Here is a 19,663-nt window from a genome sequence, read left to right on the forward strand (position 1 = left end):
TACAGTACACCAAAAATCACACTATGAAAATTATTAAACATAAATCAAAACAGTACTGATTTAATTGATTTCAGATCATTTTAAATGATATCCATAAGAATTTATGCAGCATAAAAGGAGAAAAAAGATATAGTGATAGTATGAAAATAATAGTGATCGAATGAAAATATAAAATAATAGTGATCATATGAAACCATGTGATGCATATTATATTCACATGCCCTTACACAACTTTTTTAACCTCCCAAATTCACAGCTGTTACCACATTCGCTGTTTGTGGTTTATAAAAACATGATGTGTTTTGATACTGATTGTATTAGATACTCTTCGAAGCATTAATTTCATGTCAGTTTTTGTAAAGCCTCTCAGGCATTTTGTATCACTGGGCTACTACTCTTAGAGCACAGTAATAGAGAGCTGAATCCATCAGAGTTAAACTGTTAATAGTGAGTTCAGTGGATGACTGGGATGTAGTTGATTGAAACCCATCTGGTATATCTTTCTGCTTGCTCTGTGATCGAGCACCTTTATACAATAAATATTCTGGCTTTCTGTTTGGATATTGTCTGTACCAGTAAAGCCAAATATCATTGCTGTTAGTTTCAAATGTGCAGCTCAGTGTCACAGACTCTCCTTCTTCTTTGATTATATTAGTATCTCCTTCACTTGGTCCAATTCTATCAGCAAATCCACCTGAAATGCAGTGAATCATATTTTAAATACCCTGATGTATAATTAAGTTATTTTGTCAATAAAAGTAATATTAGTTTAAATTAATTGATTCAAAAAATATAATTAATTGTGATAAAAAAACATATTTACCTGAAACTGTGATGGAGCATTATGAGTAGCATCTGCCTCTCCTCCATCTTAACTGAAATCCACTTTAAAGATCAGATTTTAATTGTCTAATACTTGATTTACATAAATATAATTGATTTATTAGATTATCATTATTAACTTACAGAATTTGTTAGTTCCAAATTATGCTGAATGTGGCTTTATAAAATGAATAAAAATATAAGAGTAGCTGATGGTTGAATTAAAGCACTGAGAACTGAGTGAAGTTCTGTTGTGTATGAATAATGTGGCTGTGGGTTAGTGAAATATGAAACACGTTCTGTGTCTTCAAATGTGTTTCTTATAGACCTCAGGTGCTTGTTTAGTGTGAATAAAACAGCTTGTGAAATAATGTTGCCCCCTTCTGTTGGAGCTCAGAACAGCATGTTTTGTGCAGTTGCTTTACCCTGTGCTTTAAAATGTGCCGTCTAAAATGGTAAATGTTTTTGAATTAATTTTATTGACAATTATTTTTAATTACAATCATTGTTTGGCTCACACATGTTATGCATATAACACGTTTTATGTCCTCATAAAAGTAATAATCTGTCTTCCACTTTCAGCCACAGAATATTTTCACAGTATGAGAGTTTCTTAAGGATCTACTAATATAAGAACTTTATAATAAATATCTGTGTGATTTAAAAAAAAAAACATAAACCTCATCCTCATCTCTCACGTTCAGTTTTATTTAAAGAGCTTTTTGTATAGCATGCAGTGGATTTCCTTTCACTGTGAGCTCCAAAGCACAGTAGTAGAGAGCGGAGTCAGTGACAGCAGCAGAGGAGATCTTCAGATCCACACTACTGTTGTCTTTTCTGTGATTAATTGAGACTCCAGCAACTGGAGGATCAGCTTTAGTAACTGTCCCATAGGACTCCAGGATGAGGAACTTTGGTGGTGAACCTGAGTATTGACGATACCAGTGAAGACCTCGAACAGAACCAGTGTAGCTACAAGAGAGTGTCACACTGTCACCCTCAACAGCAAACTGCAAAGCACTGTATGGTGTGATGACCTCTGCCGCTCTGGTACCTGCATTTAAAGTGTAAATTTAAAGTTTAAAAAACAAAAAGAAGACAAGAAAAATATAACTCCTCTTTCAAATGTGCATTCTCAATTCAAATGCAAAAAATGTATATGCTTAATAATGCAATGTTGTTATTAGCTTGGTTAACTAAAAAAGCATGTCTTAGAAGCCAGGTTCTTGTTTCAGTAAGAGAATCATTATTTATATATAAAAAAAAAATAATAATGTTTTTATCCTAAAATGTTTTCATCACCTTTTTAAGAATGTTTCAGTATACCCTAATTTCAGTAATACCCTACCTGGAGCTGATGATAATAATATAATTACATAGATAAACATTTTGGCACAATAATCGGGCGTGAACTGCAGACACAGAAACATCAGATGATCCAAAGAGACTTGTGAAATGCTGACAGTCCTAATGTACAACATCTGTGCTAAACTCCTCCTACTCAAATTGACAACATTCAGCCCTCTTCTCACACAATATACATTATGAAATGTTATTTAAAACAATCCCACATATTGAATAAAATAAACAATATTCATAAATAGATATGGATAGCTAGATAAATGACAAGCTACAACATATTTCAGTGTCACATGCATTTTTGGAGGGATATTATTTAATATAAACATGATATAGATTTTGCATGTTGGGCAGAAATAAGGGTTCTGTAACTATAATTATCCAGATTTGCAGAAACAATGAGGGTCCGAGGGTGTTTTGGGGCCTGGAAAAGTTTTGACATGCCCTGACATTTGTGCTTTTTTTTCAGTTGCTTACAAACATTTGAATGTCTAAAGTTTAATAACACTGTAATCAGCACAAACTGGGCTACAATAATATGTGAGCAGCATGTATGTACGTGATTGTGTTTTTGAGAAAACAACGTTTATGCGTGCTTAGTGAAAAACTACAATTTTAATTCTTGTGCAATTATGCGAGTGATGCAGCCACAGTCCTAAACAAAAATGAAGACTATTTAATAAATTTTATTTTATAACGATGTATAAAATATACATGAAATACATATAATAAAATGTCAGTAGAAATATCCTGCATGCTTTAATACTTTCCTGAAATACAGGTTTTTGCACAGTGTAGTTTGTTTTCCTGTCACTGTGGGCTGCAGAGCACAGTAGTACAGAGCAGAGTCTGACACTTTAGCAGAGGAGATGATCAAATCCACATGGCTTTCTTTTTTTCTGTGTTTGATGGTTATTCCTGGAACGGGTGGATTAGCTGAAGTTGTAACCCCTGAATCTTCCAGTATGAGGAACTGTGGTGGTGATCCTGCGTATTGCCGATACCAGTGAACACCACGAGCAGAACTGCTGTAGTTACAGGAGAGTGTCACATTGTCACCCTCAAGAGCAAATTCTCTGTCACTTTTTGGAGTGATGACTTCTGAGGCTCTGGAACCTGCAAATGAAAGTGGCGTTAAATGTAGTTTTTAAACACTTCTGACGGAATAAAATACTAGTACAATATAATACCTTCAGTTGATGACAGCAGTATAATAATATAGATCAACATGTTCATTCACTACACTGGTAAGAACAAGCTAAAAACAGAGCAGCTGCTCCACACAGTGTTGAGTGATGTTCATCTTTACCCAGCTGTATGCTGTATAGTGTCTGTGCTAAACTCCTCCTCCTGTCCTGTCAATGTCCTGAATTACAATGCACCAAAGATTAAAAGAGCATTCATAGCTGTTTAAAATATGTTATATCTTTAAATTCTTTGTTTTTTTATATCAATATTGTATTACCCTTTTGCTCATATATGTGAGCTCCTATAATTTTGAATGAGACTTCTTATACAACATAATATGAGAAAAGAGATAACCTAACAAACAAGCTAACATGAGAAAAATATGCAATACATGCTAAATTGTATTCACATGTCCTTATGTAACCATTTTTACCTCCCAAATTCACAGCTGTTACCACATTCCCTGTTTGTTTTTTTACAAAAATGTTATGTGTTTTGATACTGATTGATTAAAGACTCTTCAAAGCATTAATTTTGTGTTAATTTTTGTAAAGCTTCTCTGGTATTTTGCATCATTGGGCTCCTACTCTTAGTGCACAATAATACAGAGCTGAATCTGACAGAGCTGCTTTTACAATAGTAAGTTCAGTGGATGACTGGGATGTAGTTGATTGAAACCCATCTGGTATATCCTTATAACTGCTCCATGATCGAGTGCCTTTATACAGTATATATTCTGGTTCTCTGTTTGGATATTGTCTGTACCAGTAAAGATAAATATCATTGCTTTTAGTTTCATATGTGCAGCTCAGTGTCACAAACTCTCCTTCTTCTCTGATTATATTAGTGTCTCCTTCTCTTGGTTCAATTGTATTAGTAAATGAACCTGAAATGAAATACATAATATTAAATATATCTTGATCTAATACAGAATAAGTGTAAATTGTGAGTCACTGTAGTTCTGAATAAAATACAGTATTTACCTGAAACTGTGAGAAGTATCATGAGTAGCATTTGTTTCTCCTCCATTTCTTCCAAGTTAGCTTTAAATCTTAAAAAAAGGGGAAAAAATAATAAAAGAAATAAAATATATATATATTTTTTTATTTATGTTTATTTATTATTAAGCTGCTTTATTGGAGAGTTGTAACTAATACATTCTGCTGAATGTGGCTTCATAAAATGAATAAAAATGTGAGAGTAGCTAATGGGTGACTGAATACACTGGTATGAGTGAAGCGTTATTGTGTACTAATAATGTGGGTGTGGTCAGAGAAACTTAAACATGATCTGTGAGCTTCAGTATATTACTAGTCATTTGCCCTTACCATCTAACTGCATTTCAAACAGATCTATCTATATGTCTAATGGATTTGCTTCATCATAATTACACAGAGCAAGTAAAAATATATATTTTCATCAGGGTATTACTTTAATAATCATTACTCAACACTCCATTCAGTGTTTAAAATTAAATGTTGATAGCACTTCTTAATCATCAAGGGTGAGCACCAGGGAAATGCTTGTGAAACATGACATGAGATTATGTTGCCCCCTTCTGTTGGAGTTTAGAACAGCATGTTTATTTTGAAATAATGTTCTTTCTTGAATGGTAAATATGTTTGAGCCACTTTTACATTGTTTTCTTTCTTTTGATTTGAGGTATAAACAAAATGCATTCTCAGATACAATTCTATAGGTTCTACAGAAAACTACCTTAAATGATATATCAAAATACGAGAAATGTTTTTTAGCAAGTTACACATTTTTATTTTTATTGATTTTTTTTTAAGCTAACAAAAACTAATGTCTGCAGAAATTTCCTGGATGATTAATAATTAACCCACTAGATGATTAACTTAAGCCAGGTTTTTGTACAGTGTTGTTGTGTTTCCTGTCACTGTGGGCTCCAGGGCACAGTAGTACAGAGCAGAGTCTGTCACTTTAGCAGAGGAGATCTCCAGATCCACATGGGTTTTCTTTTCATTTACTTTTCCAGAGAATCGAGGATCTTGTTCTACAATTTTAGACTTCTGTGAAACTTTCCCTGTCCCTTGTAGTATTATCAAAAGAAATTCAGGAGCTGAGTTTGGATATTGGCGATACCACTGCAGACTAACTGCTGAAGAGTAGTTACAGGACAGAGTTATATTGTCCCCCTCTGTCCCAAACACCTCAGGCTGGACTGGTGTGATGACATTCCCAAAGCTGACATCTGTAAATAAGATTCCATATTAACTCCATTGTCATGAAATACAAAAGCACAAGAAACCAAACAAGAAAAAAAAAAATACAATTAAATAGAATGTAAAATCTGAAAATATATAATAATGTAAGAAAATAAAAATAAAAATCTTACATGCAAGAGTACAGAACAAAAGTAAAGAGATGAGCACCATTTTGCAGTGGATTAGTTCATCTGCTGCACAGAATGTTAGACAGCAAACCCTCACTGTGTAGCAGAGGATGTCTGCAGATAGCACCTCCCCTAAAACCTGCACTCCTGCACTTAAACACAGTCATCCTTTTGAATCTTTTACAGCAAACTTCAACACCAAACTGTGACAATCCCTGCACTTGAATTTACATACTACTGAATACTCACTAGATAAAATAAATAAAATGTTAAATAAAATCTTTAATCTCTCTAAAGAAAAAAAAACCTCAACCATCACTTAACATAATATATGGTGTCTAACAATACTGTACTACAACAGTCAGTTGTATGTTTCAAGAACATTTTAACATGTCTGCCTCTGCTGGTACAACTTGGAAACACAAACATTGGTCTGGTGTGTTTGTCTAGTAAAACATATAATCTTTATTCTAAATCACCCTTATTTTATATTTGCACTAAATTGGCTAATGAAATGTTTGCATGCTTCCTAGACTCATATAAAATATCCATAAAATCTGAATAAATTTGCTTTCCCTAAATAAGAATGCTCATATTAACGTTACTGTCCACAAAACAAGCTGTACAGTAACTTGCACCTAGCCTATTTGAATGCTCATTGAGGTCGTATCTGAAACCAAGGGAGTGAATATAATTTTTTTTCCAGCCACAAAGTTATGATTATCATAAAATAATCTTGACACTCTATCCTTTGGTTTTGTTGATCAGGGACAATTTTGCAGTAATGACTGGCTGGAAGCAATTATTAACGTTTCATGAGTATGAACTGGAGAATGCAAAATGTTTGCTATTTCTTATCTGTCAAGAACAGCTTACAAAGCCAACCACCCTAAAAGGAAAATAGGAGGATTATAAAGAGCAAAAAGCGACAGGTCTCAAAGCAAGACAAGAGTGGACATCGGTAAAGCTTTCCATCACTACATGAGACTTCAAAGCGCTTGGAAACAGATGCAGATCTTTCTTTTTTTGGCTTGACAGGTAAATGCCTTGCTTTGTTAAGGTTAAGCCACAGAGGCGGGTAGTTGGCAAAGGGCGGGTTCTTTTTTCTCCACTGTATACTGTACTTTTAAATGTAAACACGTAACCAAAATTCATTAGGAATTTTGAAGCCCACCTTCTTGGAATGACTTATATAGGTTACTTAAATGTATATACAGCGGGTAAAATAATATTGAACACATCACCATTTTTCCCAGTAAATATATTTCTAAAGGTGCTGTTGACATGAAAATGTCGGTAACAACCCAACATAATCCATACATACAAATAAAACAAAACAAATAATTTCAGAAATTAAGTTATGTGTTATAAAATAGAATGACACAGGGGAAAAGTAGTGAACTACTGAAATTTATTTAATACTTTGTTCAAAAGCCTTTGTTGGTCATGACAGCTTTAAGACGCCTCCTGAATGGAGAAACTAGTGGATTGCATTGCTCAGGTGTGATTTTGGCCCATTCTTCCACAGAGTCTTCAAATCTTGAAGGTTCTATGGGCCTCTTCTATGAACTCTGATCTTTAGTTCTTATTTTCTATTGGATTCAAGTCAGGTGATTGGCTGGGCCATTCTAGCAGCTTTATTTTCTTTCTCTTTTCTTTTCATCTGCTGCACTGGATTTTCAGGATTGTTTAATTAGGCTATAACTTTTAAGCTCATGTCAGCATGTATGATTTGACTAACGTTATAAGCTCAAGTAGGTTTTTGTTCAAGCTCTGTATATCCTGTTGTCACTGTGGGCTGCAGAGCACAGTAGTACAGAGCAGAGTCAGACACACGTGGATTTTCAATTGTCAGAGGAACTGATTTTGAAGTAGAATCATGTCTGGAGTGAAATCGTCCCTTGAACTCACTGGCTTCATCTCCATCTCCAAACTTATGTCTCCGTAGAATATATTTTGGAGAGTCATAACTGTTTTGTCTGTACCAGAGTAGAGTAGGGTTTGAGCTTGTAGTATTGTATTTACAATCCAAAGTTACTGAACCCTCCTCTTCATATGCTGATTGGAAACTTTTAGGCTGTTTAACAGAGTCTTGTCCTCTGCATTCTGTGAGGAGAGTAAATGATTTTAGTAAATTTGTTTATAAATCCAGATGAAACTGACAGGTAGGAGAAAATACATGCATAAAATATGGTACATTACCCATGCAAGTTGCAAACAGGATTAAAAGAGTTTCCACACAGCTTCTCATTGTATTCATGATATAGAAGACACCCAAAAAGTATACAATGTCCTCTTGAATCTAACTGGAACTTGCTGAGATGCTCAAACTCCATGTGAAGTCCTGACTGTACGAATGGAGCTGTATATATTTGTTAAAACATCTCCCCCAAGTGGAAGAAAGCAGACACACATCTGTCTAATGTCAGGTTTTATTTGGAAACTAGTACACCACAATTAAATGCAGTGAGCATTAAGTGTTAGTGTATTCTCACAAGTTCTAGCTTATGAAATAATGTACACTTTGTATTATGTACAATATTACTTACATACTGTTTACAGACTTACATACTGAACAGAAGCTTTGCAACATAAAAACAGCGTATTTTAAGGTCCTGTTAATAAATTGAATAAAATAAGAATGCAAATATGCATAGACCTGTTATCCCAACTTGTTTTTTACCATCATGGAATGTCTTGACACTCAAACTATAATCACAAATAAATAGGGAGCTAAAATGAGCTAACTCTTTTTCTATCTAAGGCGATAAATATTTCAGTATATCTGTTTTGCAATTGAGGATCGCTGTGGTTTTTGTATGAAGTCAGAGGATTTCCTTTCACTGTGGGCCTCACAGCACAGTGGTACAGAGCAGAATATGCCACTGCAGCAGGGAAGATCTCCAGCTCCATGCGTTTGGTGTCTTTTCTGTTGAACATTGTTATCCCAGGAACCTGAGGAGTAGCATGTGTTATGAATCCAGACGATTCCATTATGAGGAACTGAGGTGCTGATCCAGGGATTTGACGGTACCAATATAAATCGTAAACCGTGCCTGTGTAGCTACAAGATAGCGTAACCTTTTCATCTGCTTTAGCAATTACTGTATCATTGTTGGGCAATATGATGTCTTCAGCATTAGTAACACCTGAAAACAATAAGGAGGGCAATGACCATGTTTTAAAATCATAATTCTGAATTGCATACATGGAAACCACTTTAAAGTGATAATTAGTTGAAATCTTACCTATTAGGAGAGATTCTATTAATAGGACTACTGCAAATGTTGACATGATGCTTTGCCAGTCAGGAAAAAAAAGTACAGGTTTACTGAAACAAGAAGTTCCTTGTCTCAATGTTGGAGAGCTGCTCTTTACTCCTCCTCCTTTAAGCATGTAAGTCTTATGTGAGAGTTATTACTCTAGAGTGCCATTCATTTCACATTTCACAAGGGAGTATAAGGAAATACAACTAGTTTGTAAAATAGTTTTTGCATCTATATCTGTTTATTTTGACTGGCTTTAAAATGTGAAAGTACATTGCAGATAGTTGAATGGGTTGTAGTGTATTAATCAAATGTTGTATAAGGAAAGTAGTGCTGAATGAAGCACATAGCATACTGCCTTTAAAACCAGCAAGATTTTAATATTTTTTTTGTGGATTAACTGATATGTAAGATATGTTGCATATCACGGTGTCATGTTTTTGTGCATTGTTTGGAGGCGTTCTAGTCACTGTGGGCTGCAGAGCACAGTAGTACACAGCAGAGTCAGACACACGCAGATTCTTGATTGTCAGTGGAACTGAATTTGAGTCCAATCGGGCATCAAATCTCTCTTCAAATTCAGAACTGTTGCTTGATCCAAATTTGTATCTCATCAGCACATACTCAGGGCCTTTAGAGCGTTGAATGTACCAGTAAAGGTATGGAGTTAGTTGAAGTGTTTTAAATTCACAGTTAATTGTGACCTGCTGTCCTTCAGCGGCAGTTATATTCTCATTTGGCTGATTAACAGTGTCCTCGCCAAAGCATCCTGTTAAGGCATAATAACATAATGCATTTAAAATAATCATGTTATCAGTGACTTTTAAATTGAAATGCAACAAACAGGAAAGTTCTCCTTATATATCTGTGATTTCTTACCATACTTAAGGACAACCATGAATACAATGCATGCCCGGTAAGCCATCGTTGCTTAATAGTGACAAAGACAAAAAAGACGCTGATGAAGGGAAAAAAGTGTTCTGTGACTGAATGAAAGCTTTGTTTTTTTTCCTAGTAACTCTGCAATTTGAGTGGTTCTTTTGAGGTCATATCATGGCACAGTAATGTGTTTATATTGCCATCTTCAGGATGAATGTGTTATCGTGCTTGACTTGCTATTTACAGGGATGATCCAGCCAAAAATGAAAATTGTGATCATGTTGTTCCAAACCTGTATACATTTATTTTTTTTCTGCTGAACACAAAAGAAAACATTTTAAAGAATGTTGATAACCAAACAGCTTTAGTTCCTATTGACTCCCATTGTATTTTGTCCACATGGAAAGTCAATGGAACTGTTTAGCTACCAACATTCTTCAAAATATCTTCTTTTGTGGTCAGCAGAGGAAAGTAAGTCATAGAGGTTTGGAATGATATGCGGGTGAGTATTGTTTTTAATTTTTGTTATAAGTGTTATATTCTAAATCAGCAATGCTTTCTGTTGTATTATGTAGGTTCTGGTGCTGTTTGGTCATTTTTGATTGAAATATTTTACATGTAGTGTAAAGACTAATTTTTCCTTCATCAGAATGGTCTTGGCACTTGTTATGTGAACACAAAAAATCATTGACATGATTTGAAAGGATTAAATGGTCCTGAAAAAAATAGTCACACTCAGAAATGACCACATTGGAAACAGATGGGAAATGAATTTCATCTAGTGCAAATGTTTGATCCTTCACCCAAGCAAAATCTTATTGAAAGCTTATTTTTTTGACATGTCAACCTCAAATTTGGAACATGAGTTGTTTAAATTTACATTTTTGTTTATATTTTCACACAGTTTTAGTGTACGACATGTTTTGGAAAACGGTTTTTACTTTTCACAGCAATACGCTGCCCAGTGTCTTCTTTAAAAAGAGACCAAACTTATGTCTGTGCTTCAAAGTATTCAAGATTTACAACAATTTAAGTTGGAAATGTAATTTTCAGGTCTATGCTCAAAATGTGGTTAACAGATAATAAATGAATCATAACTATTCAATAAATGTAAGAACATAAAAACATTATTGAACTAAAATATAGTACATTCATTAAATGAATACAAAAAAGTCAATTTTGACCACCGCACCATGGATTTAAATTTTGCTCAAAGGATTCCTATTAAAAACAGAACTGGGCCAACAGAATTCATATTGTCTTGTCTTGTTTTGATACATCTATTACTTTATGGTTTCATTATGCTACTCATCTAAACCTATGTACCTATTTAGGTGCTACATTTGTGTGTAATTTTTGAAGTTGTGTTTTTGTATGAGTGTTGAGTGTGTTTCAGTCACTGTGGGCTGCAGAGCACAGTAGTACACAGCAGAGTCAGACACACGCACATCCTGGATTGTCAGTGGAACTGATGTTGAAGAGGTTTGTAGATTTGCATTAAATCTCTCCTTAAAGTCTTCATCCTCATCGCTTGATCCAGCATATCTCTTCAGCATATATTTTGGTGCTTGATTTGCTTTGTATTGGTACCAGTAAAGCGTTGGGAAAGCATTGGTTTTGTATGTGCAGTCAATAGTCACAGTTTCACCTGCAGTAGCAGTTTGAACTTTTGTTGGCTGAGTAACACTATCCTCTCCTCGGCATTCTGAAAATCAATACAAAATATCTCAAAATTATTAAGTAGCCTAAAACTAAAGTCATGACAGAGAGAATATGGGTTATAGAAGAACTGATTACATACCAAAAGAAAATGAAAAAAGAACGAGTAAAAATGTGATCCAAGTAGGCATTCTGTAACTGTTGTAACTGTTAATTGTCATCAAAAAAAGCAAAGTCGTTTTATGTACTGTGCAAAGTGACTTTTGTAGCTTTGAACAAAGGTGAGCTCCACCCTCTGGGAAGATGAGTCTAACCAAACAGTTGACGGGGAGTAAACTGACAGAATTTTCATTTTTTGGGGCAGTTCTATAAAACATAGTTCAGTGCATCATGTTTCAGTATAGATATTAGCAAATGCAACATGGTGTACATGGTGTTATAGTGATGAGTGACTGAATGATCTTCAGCAAATGAAGCAGTGAATAAAAGAGCATTGTTTATGAAAATAGAGAGGGGATTTTTGTCAAAGAGGAGCTCAAGAGCTCTTCAAAATAATAACTGGAGCAAGTGCTTGTCGCCCTCTTCTGCATTGCACAAGTTATTACAAGGTGACAATAACATTTGTGTTATGTGTTCTTTAAAAATTGTATATAAATTGTACACATTTTAAATTAGAATATAAAAATAATATATGTGCAGAATCTGATATGGTAGGGGAATATCAATACCTGTATAATATAATATATTTATATTTTATAAATATTGAATTTTAAGATTAATAACTAGTAGTGGAATTAACCAGTCACAGTGTTCATAGAAATAAAATAAAAATATAGAAGATAGGCCTATATAGGAAATATCATCAGTGTAACTCAGCACCATGAGTTTTTGTGTGAGTGTTGAGTGTATTTCAGTCACTGTGGGCCTCAGAGCACAGTAGTACACAGCAGAGTCAGACACATGCACATCCTGGATCATCAGAGGAACTGATTTTGAAGTTTTGTCGTGATTTGCGTTAAATCTCTCCTCAAAGTCTTTTTCATTTTGTACAGTTTTAGCAAATATCATCATCATGTATTTGGGGATTCCGTTCATCTTTTGTTGGTACCAGAAGAGATACGGGGATGGATCACTGGTTTCATATCTACAGTTAATCGTTACAGATCTGCCTTCAACAGCAGTTTGAACTCTTGTATTCTGGTCAACACTCTCCAGAGAATCACATCCTGGAACAGAATTTAAAGCAAAATCATTTAATATTTTGCATGTTATAATATGGCAAATAGAGATTTAAAAGGGTCCTACTCACCCCAGAAAAATGTTATAAAGATGATAAAATGTAAATCCCAGTGAGTCATTATAATAACTGTACCGTGTAACTGAGAGGAATGAACTGTTTAAATCCACTGGAGAGCACAGTTGTTTCAGCTTGTCTTTGATGAGTCTGTTTTAAATATAATGGTACTGTATATACAGTGGCTGGGAGGAGCTTGTTCTGTTGAATCAGCACATGGAGTGTTCGTTCTCTTCCTTACAAATGGGCCATTTCTTTTTCTTTTTCTCTTTATGTATACACATTTCTGACTCTTGGATTTATTTTTGGACTTCTTTCATTGTCTTAATAATCAGTAACTCATCAGTAAATCAGTAGATCACACACACCAGTCTTTTAATTTTTTTCCAGTATTCTCTTTACACATTAGTGGATTATTACATTTAATAATAAGGCAGGGGATCAATTAAATACAAAATGCATACCGTCCTCTCCTTGTTTCTAAAGGAATTATGTAAGCGAATTCAAGTATTGTATTTTTCAACAACACAAACACTTTTCCATTTTTTACAAGCTCTGTGATTTTCTAAATGTTTGATTACTGATTTTCAAAGCAGTAATTTTGAAATGTAGAGTTTTCACTCTAAATTCACTTTGAAACAGACAAATGTACCCTTGTACTATACAGTCCATCCAAATTATATCTATCTCCTTCTAGATATAACCACTTGAGAAATGTAGGGACATGTACCCAATTTTCCCCATCTCATAATTTTTCCTCTTATAATGTTTTGCTTATGTATTGATACAAACTCTTTTAAATGAACATTTTAGAATTGCATACTATTGTTAACAGAGATCACAGGTATGCCATGTTTGGTATCTTTCGCCTGCGTTTTTAATAGTCTAAATGTTCATTTATATTATATGCTGATACCTATGGAAGATATTAGTGTTACCAGAATCTTTAATAGTTTCTTCATCAACATCCAATCAAAGTCCATATGCAAAACATATGCCTGAGGACAAAGGGTCGTAAACTTTCCCTCCAAAGGTACACTTTCTCATTGGCTCACTTGCCTCCTGAAAGGTGGGACATCCTCACAGTTTAAAAGATCACAAGATCAGAATTAAACGAAGTTTTCAGATGCAGAAACTCAAGGGTAAGATGCAGAGCTAAGAGTCCTCAAGAACCCAACCTAAGCTTGTGCCAGGCTTCGGCCTAGTCTTTCCACTTCAAGATCATCAGACTCAAACTGGTTACTTCATGTCTTTATTTCTCTTCTCTTTACTGCTTAAGCTGTTTAACCCCTTTTCCTATGCCAACTGTATGCGTGTGTATGTTAGACTAGTTTAAGTGTTTATGTAGTTAATAAAGTCTTACTTGTATCACACTTGAGATTGTTCATTGTTTGCTCATAACTGGAGTCCCTAATCATGCAGATTTTTGCTACATGCTCTGAGTAGAATTGTACAGTAAGAAAGTTATTTTCCTTAACTAGGAAATTAACGTTCTTAGAATTGACAGACAGTTGACACTGAGATGTCAAGTAAATACTTACAGCGGATCTAAATATTTATAATTATAACTAGTTATAATTAATTATTAATATTTCCCCTTCGAGCTGGTTCACTACAAAGTGGACAGTCCTTCTATGTTATTTTGAATGATAAACTATAGCCTACCATAATTACTTTTATGTGTACATAACTCATAGGTTAATGAATGCACTGAAGAACTGATATGCTTTATATTAATAATGTGGGTGTGGATTGTGATATCAAGACCTGCCCCCTTTTCTGCCAACTCACAGCTTGACTGTCATTGAACATTTATTCTTTTTTAAAATTCATTATATTGGTTAATTTAAAATAAAGATTAAATAATAATATACACGTGTGTGACAATGAATTAAGAAAAATGCTGATTGATTTATGATTGTATATGGAGATCTGCACTGATTAAGGTTTTTGTGTAAGAGCTGATAGCGTTTTAGTTACTGTGGGCCTCAGAGCACAGTAGTACACAGCAGAGTCAGACACACACAGATCCTTAATTGTCAGTGGAACTGAATCTGATGACACTCTGGAGGGCACTCTGGAGGAGTGGGGCTGGCTAGCACAGGGGGCTCAGGAGACGAAGGAGGGCTGGGCAGGACCAGCGGAGATGAAGGAAGGCTGGACGGGACAAGCGGAGGCGAAGGAGACGATGTTGAGCTGGACGGGACCAGCGGAGAAGGAGGGGGGCTGGACGGGACCAGCGGAGGCGAAGGAGACTCAGGAGATGGAGTTTTCTGGAGCGGACTCAGGCGAGAGGATAGGAGCTGAGAACTCTGGGGGTAGTGCCATATCCAGGAGAGCTGAGAGGCACGCTGGAGTGGACTCTGGAGGTAGTGCTGGTGCCTCTTTTTCTGGGCTGAGGTACCAACATACCTCCGGATAGGGACTGAACAGTTATCATTATTTACTTCAACAAAGAAATCAGAGCAATTTAAATCGAGAACGAAATTAATAAAGTCTGCTACAGGTCTATAACAATCGTCTGGAGACAAGAATCGGAATAAATCATCATCGTCCAGTCCCATCCGGAAGCACGCATTAAGCATATGATCACTCCAGCTCACCAGATGGAAGACACTCAGAAACTCCTCCACATATCGGTCCAAAAGCCTTCTATCCTGCTGGATGTTTAGTAAAAAATCCTCAGCCCAGTCCATCTTCTTGTTGGGGTCCTGGATTCTGTCACGGTATGTGGTTGTAGAAAGCACACGACAAAGGAGTAAACGTTTATGGTCTTTAATTCCAACTTCAACATTAAGAAAAGGAGAGCTGAATAGCATCAACACACGTGTTCCATTAAATGAACATCAATCCAGGAACAGGCAGAAACTGAAGGCTTATAAAGACAGGGAAACAAAGGAGCAAACGAGATGATCAATCAACACAGGTGAACAGAATGAAGGTGAATAACTAATAATGAGAACAGGAACCAATCCAAATAAGGACAAACAGGAACATACACGTGACACCTTCTGCTTCAGTTAGCATTTATTTGGCTGATCAACTGTATCCTCTGCTCTACATTCTGCAAATATGATAATCATGTTTCAAATGGTACTATAAATAAATAGAAACAAATTAAATTAAATAAGTATCAAATAAATAATCGAAAAGAAATTAACCAGCAACATACCAACAATAACTAATGCAAAAATCAACATTTCCAACCATAGTTTCATTGTTTGTTAGAGTAATATCCAAGCAGTTTGATCGTGAGTCTGTTATTCAAAGCCTTGGTGTTGTTAGTGATAATGAGGAGGAGCTCACTCAGTGCACCGTCAGATGAACATAGTTAACAATGTAAATATCAAGTGAATATCACCCTCTCCAGGTTTCTTTTGTGTATTGCAAAATGTTCAATAGCCATTTCTCACATTTACTTACACTGTGCAAACATATTTTGATATGTTATTCTTGAGGGGAAAAGTAACAATTGGGATATTTAAATTCTTTGCTCTAGCTGCTAATTAATGACCAACTATTTAGTCTTCCTGAATTTACAATTACAATCTATTATCATTAAAGGGGTCATATGATGCTGCTAAAAAGAACATTCTTTTGTGTATTTGGTGTAATGAAATGTGTTTATGCGGTTTAAAGTAAAAAAAACACATTATTTTCCACATACTGCGCATCATATGACCCCTTTAACATTTTATTCTGTTTGTAATTTTTCTTTCTCCCAACTCTGTTCATGAACCACTATTTATTGTTCACAGGTGTTACCATATCCTTTCATTTATAGTTTGTGGTTAACAAAAGATATTTCTGTGGTTTGATACTCATTTGATTTCTGTAGTTCAAAGAAATAACAGTGTGTGTGAGTTTTTGTAAAGCTTCTCAGGCATTTTGTATCACTGGGCTGCTACTCTTAGAGCACAATAATAGAGAGCTGAATCTGACAGAGTTACACCAGTAATAGTGAGTTCAGTGGATGATTGAGATGCAGTCGACTGAAACCGATGGTCATCTGGTGTATCCTTATCTCCACTATATGATCGAGCACCTTCATACAGTAAATATTCTGGTTCTCGGTTTAGATACTGTCTGTACCAGTAAAGATAAACATCGTTGCTTCTTGTATCATATGAGCAGCTCATTGTCACAGACTCTCCTTCTCTTTTGATCATATCCTTGTTAACTGGACTAATGCTGTCAGCAAATGCACCTGCAATAAAATTTGAGACATCATTAAACCATCAGCAAGATATTGTTAAATTACCATGTGATGTTAAAAGAGCAAATTATATCCACCTGAAAATATTGCAACAATCACTAGTAGACATCTCTCCATTTTAAAACTTCCGTTTAAACCAATTTTGATAATAATTTTAAGGTTGGCTATGTATGTTTTTTGAGGTTTGTACATGTGCTTATAAACTAAATTTGATAAATGGTAAAAATGGATGAACAGATAAATGACTGCAGTGGGGAGGAGCTCTGCTGTCTATGAGTGGTGTGGGTGTGGCCAGTGACATCACAACCAATTTTTATTATTATTATTATTTGATTTTTTATGCCAGTGGTGCAATGTTTTTTTTTTGTTTTGTTGTTTTGTTTGAGGGTTCAATGCAATCACTGCTGAATATGAATTAAAGAAATTCGATTTTGCCATTTTACATTTGCATGTATGTTGTTTTATAAAGGTAAAAACATATTATATAATTAGCAATTGGCAAATCAGTTTCTTAGCATAGTATGTGACAATTGTGTGGGTAATCTCTGTGTGTGTGTGTTTTATGCAATAAAAAACTTATTTTTTATTATTAGGATTTAGGATGACAGGCTTCATATTTGTGGAAGTATTAGTCACATCATTCAACAACACTACTCAGAATTTTGTATGAGTGTTGACTGTGTTTTAGTCACTGTGGGCTGCAGAGCACAGTAATACACAGCAGAGTCAGACACGCGCACATCCTGGATTGTGAGTGGAACTGATTTAGAAATTGTGTTGAGATCATCACTAAATCTTTCCTTGTGAAAGCCAAATTTGCTCAGCATTCCTTTTGGAACTCCATTTACTTTTTGCTGGTACCAGTAGAAATTTGGTTATATATCAGTGGTTTCATATTGACAGCTGATTGTTACAGCGGCTCCTTCAACAGCAGTTTGAACTGTTGTATTTTGTTCAACGCTGTCCAGAGAATAACATCCTGTAATATAATGCAAAACAAAACTGATCAAAATCAAATTTTGTTCATACTATTATTAAAAACAGTTTTTACCTACATTTCTTACCCTAGAAATATGTGATAAAGAAGACTGCAATTCTTTGCCAGTTTGCCATCACAATAAATGTTAAAATAATAATTTAGATAAAATGGAGTTGTTTAAATTTACAGTAGAATATTTTTTTCAGCCTCTCTCTGAAAAAGTTGTTGTAACACTATCACATATGCAAAGACCTGCGGAGTCTGGCTGCACAGTATCTGAACACAGTGTGACTGTCTCCTCCTGAAGAATTCTGGGTGCATTTTAGTGACTTTTCAATGTTCAGATGTTGGTTTTTATCAGTCTCTTCACATACATTGATTCATGACTCTTTTTCAGTTTAATGAACTAAACTAATTCTATAAGACAGAGCAATTGATATTATTAGAAGTAGCTGTAAAAAATCAAGGACTTGTACTATTGAAATATGGTATATTTAATGTTGTTATTCTCAACTAATATATTTGGGTTTTTTATTATTTAATTATTACTGATTCATTATACAGTAGTTATGCATTTCTCATCAGTGCCAGAGAGTTGTGTTTTTGTGTGAGTGTTGAGTGTGTTTCAGTCACTGTGGGCTGCAGAGCACAGTAGTACACAGCAGAGTCAGACACACGCACATCCTGGATCATCAGAGGAACTGTTCCTAATGTGGAGTCCAGTTTTGCATGAAATCTCTCCTGAAATTCAGGCTCTGTAGTTCCCTTCCCAATGGAAAAGTCACTCAGAATGAATGTTGGTGATCTATTTGGTAGTTGTTTGTACCAGAAGAGATAAGCATTAGTAGAACTCACGAGAGTATAATTACACAATAAAGTCACTTGATTTCCCTCAGCAGAAGTCTTTTCTCTTAAATGCTGCTCGACACTGTCCTGTCCCCAGCATACTGAAAAAGATGGGGCATAAATTAACAATCAGATATTACTGTAAGTAAAGTAACTCAAGATATTAAGATATTGAGTAACTCGAGTGTAAATAACGAAATATTCTTACCAAAACCATGTGCCATGAAGAAAAGAGTAATAAGAGAGTAAAAGTCAGACAACTGATGTGAGTCTCTCCTTATAGCAGATCTCACAGTCCTTAGTAGCTTCTCTTGATAGTTTCAGCAACTGAACAGTCTCACACAAGAAATTAAGAGATGCTTCCCCCTGGTGGTGATTTTGTTGTAATAAATAAACTAAAACTTCAATTTTTTCAACTATGATTTCATTATGCTATTCAACTGTGTACAACCTCTCTATATGTACTACATTTGTACATTTGTGTAATTGTGGATGTTTTGAAGTTGTGTGTTTGTATATGAGTGTCGAGTGTGTTTTAGTCACTGTGGGCTGCAGAGTACATATCTTAATGCTTCAGTTTAGGAAATTACCAAATGCAAGTGTACATGGTGTTACAGTGAGGAGTGACCAAATCATCTTCAGAAAAAGAAAGCATGACTAAAAAGAACGTTGTTTATGAAAATAGAGGAGGAATTTTTATCAAAAGAGGAGCTCAAGAGCTCTTCTGAATAATTATGTGCTTGTCACCCTCTTCTGCATTGCACGAGTTACTATAAGCTGACAATAAATTTTGTTATGT

The 19,663-nt window shown here is 35.0% G+C and overlaps 3 gene segments (V, D, J or C); all 3 read right to left on the reverse strand.

Moving 5' to 3' along the window:
• Window positions 1-1,532: 1,532 nt before the first annotated feature.
• On the reverse strand, window positions 1,533-1,853 carry LOC107658335 (Ig kappa chain V-VI region XRPC 24-like; the record flags this gene model as incomplete). The annotated part of the segment is given in 1 exon segment: window positions 1,533-1,853. A coding segment is annotated over 1 exon segment (321 nt), but the record flags the coding sequence as incomplete, so codon positions are not given.
• Window positions 1,854-2,319: 466 nt separating this feature from the next.
• On the reverse strand, window positions 2,320-3,429 carry LOC107658336 (Ig kappa chain V-VI region XRPC 24-like). The segment is given in 3 exon segments: window positions 2,320-2,346; window positions 3,011-3,297; window positions 3,372-3,429. Coding segments are annotated over 3 exon segments (360 nt in total).
• Window positions 3,430-3,486: 57 nt separating this feature from the next.
• LOC107658337 (T-cell receptor alpha chain V region RL-5-like) lies at window positions 3,487-5,781 on the reverse strand. The segment is given in 4 exon segments: window positions 3,487-3,547; window positions 4,135-4,255; window positions 5,276-5,584; window positions 5,729-5,781. Coding segments are annotated over 4 exon segments (531 nt in total).
• Between the last annotated feature and the right edge of the window lie 13,882 nt (window positions 5,782-19,663).

Source organism: Sinocyclocheilus anshuiensis, unplaced genomic scaffold, assembly GCF_001515605.1.
Source record: "Sinocyclocheilus anshuiensis isolate Anshui unplaced genomic scaffold, SAMN03320099.WGS_v1.1 scaffold375, whole genome shotgun sequence".
NCBI lineage: Eukaryota > Metazoa > Chordata > Actinopteri > Cypriniformes > Cyprinidae > Sinocyclocheilus > Sinocyclocheilus anshuiensis.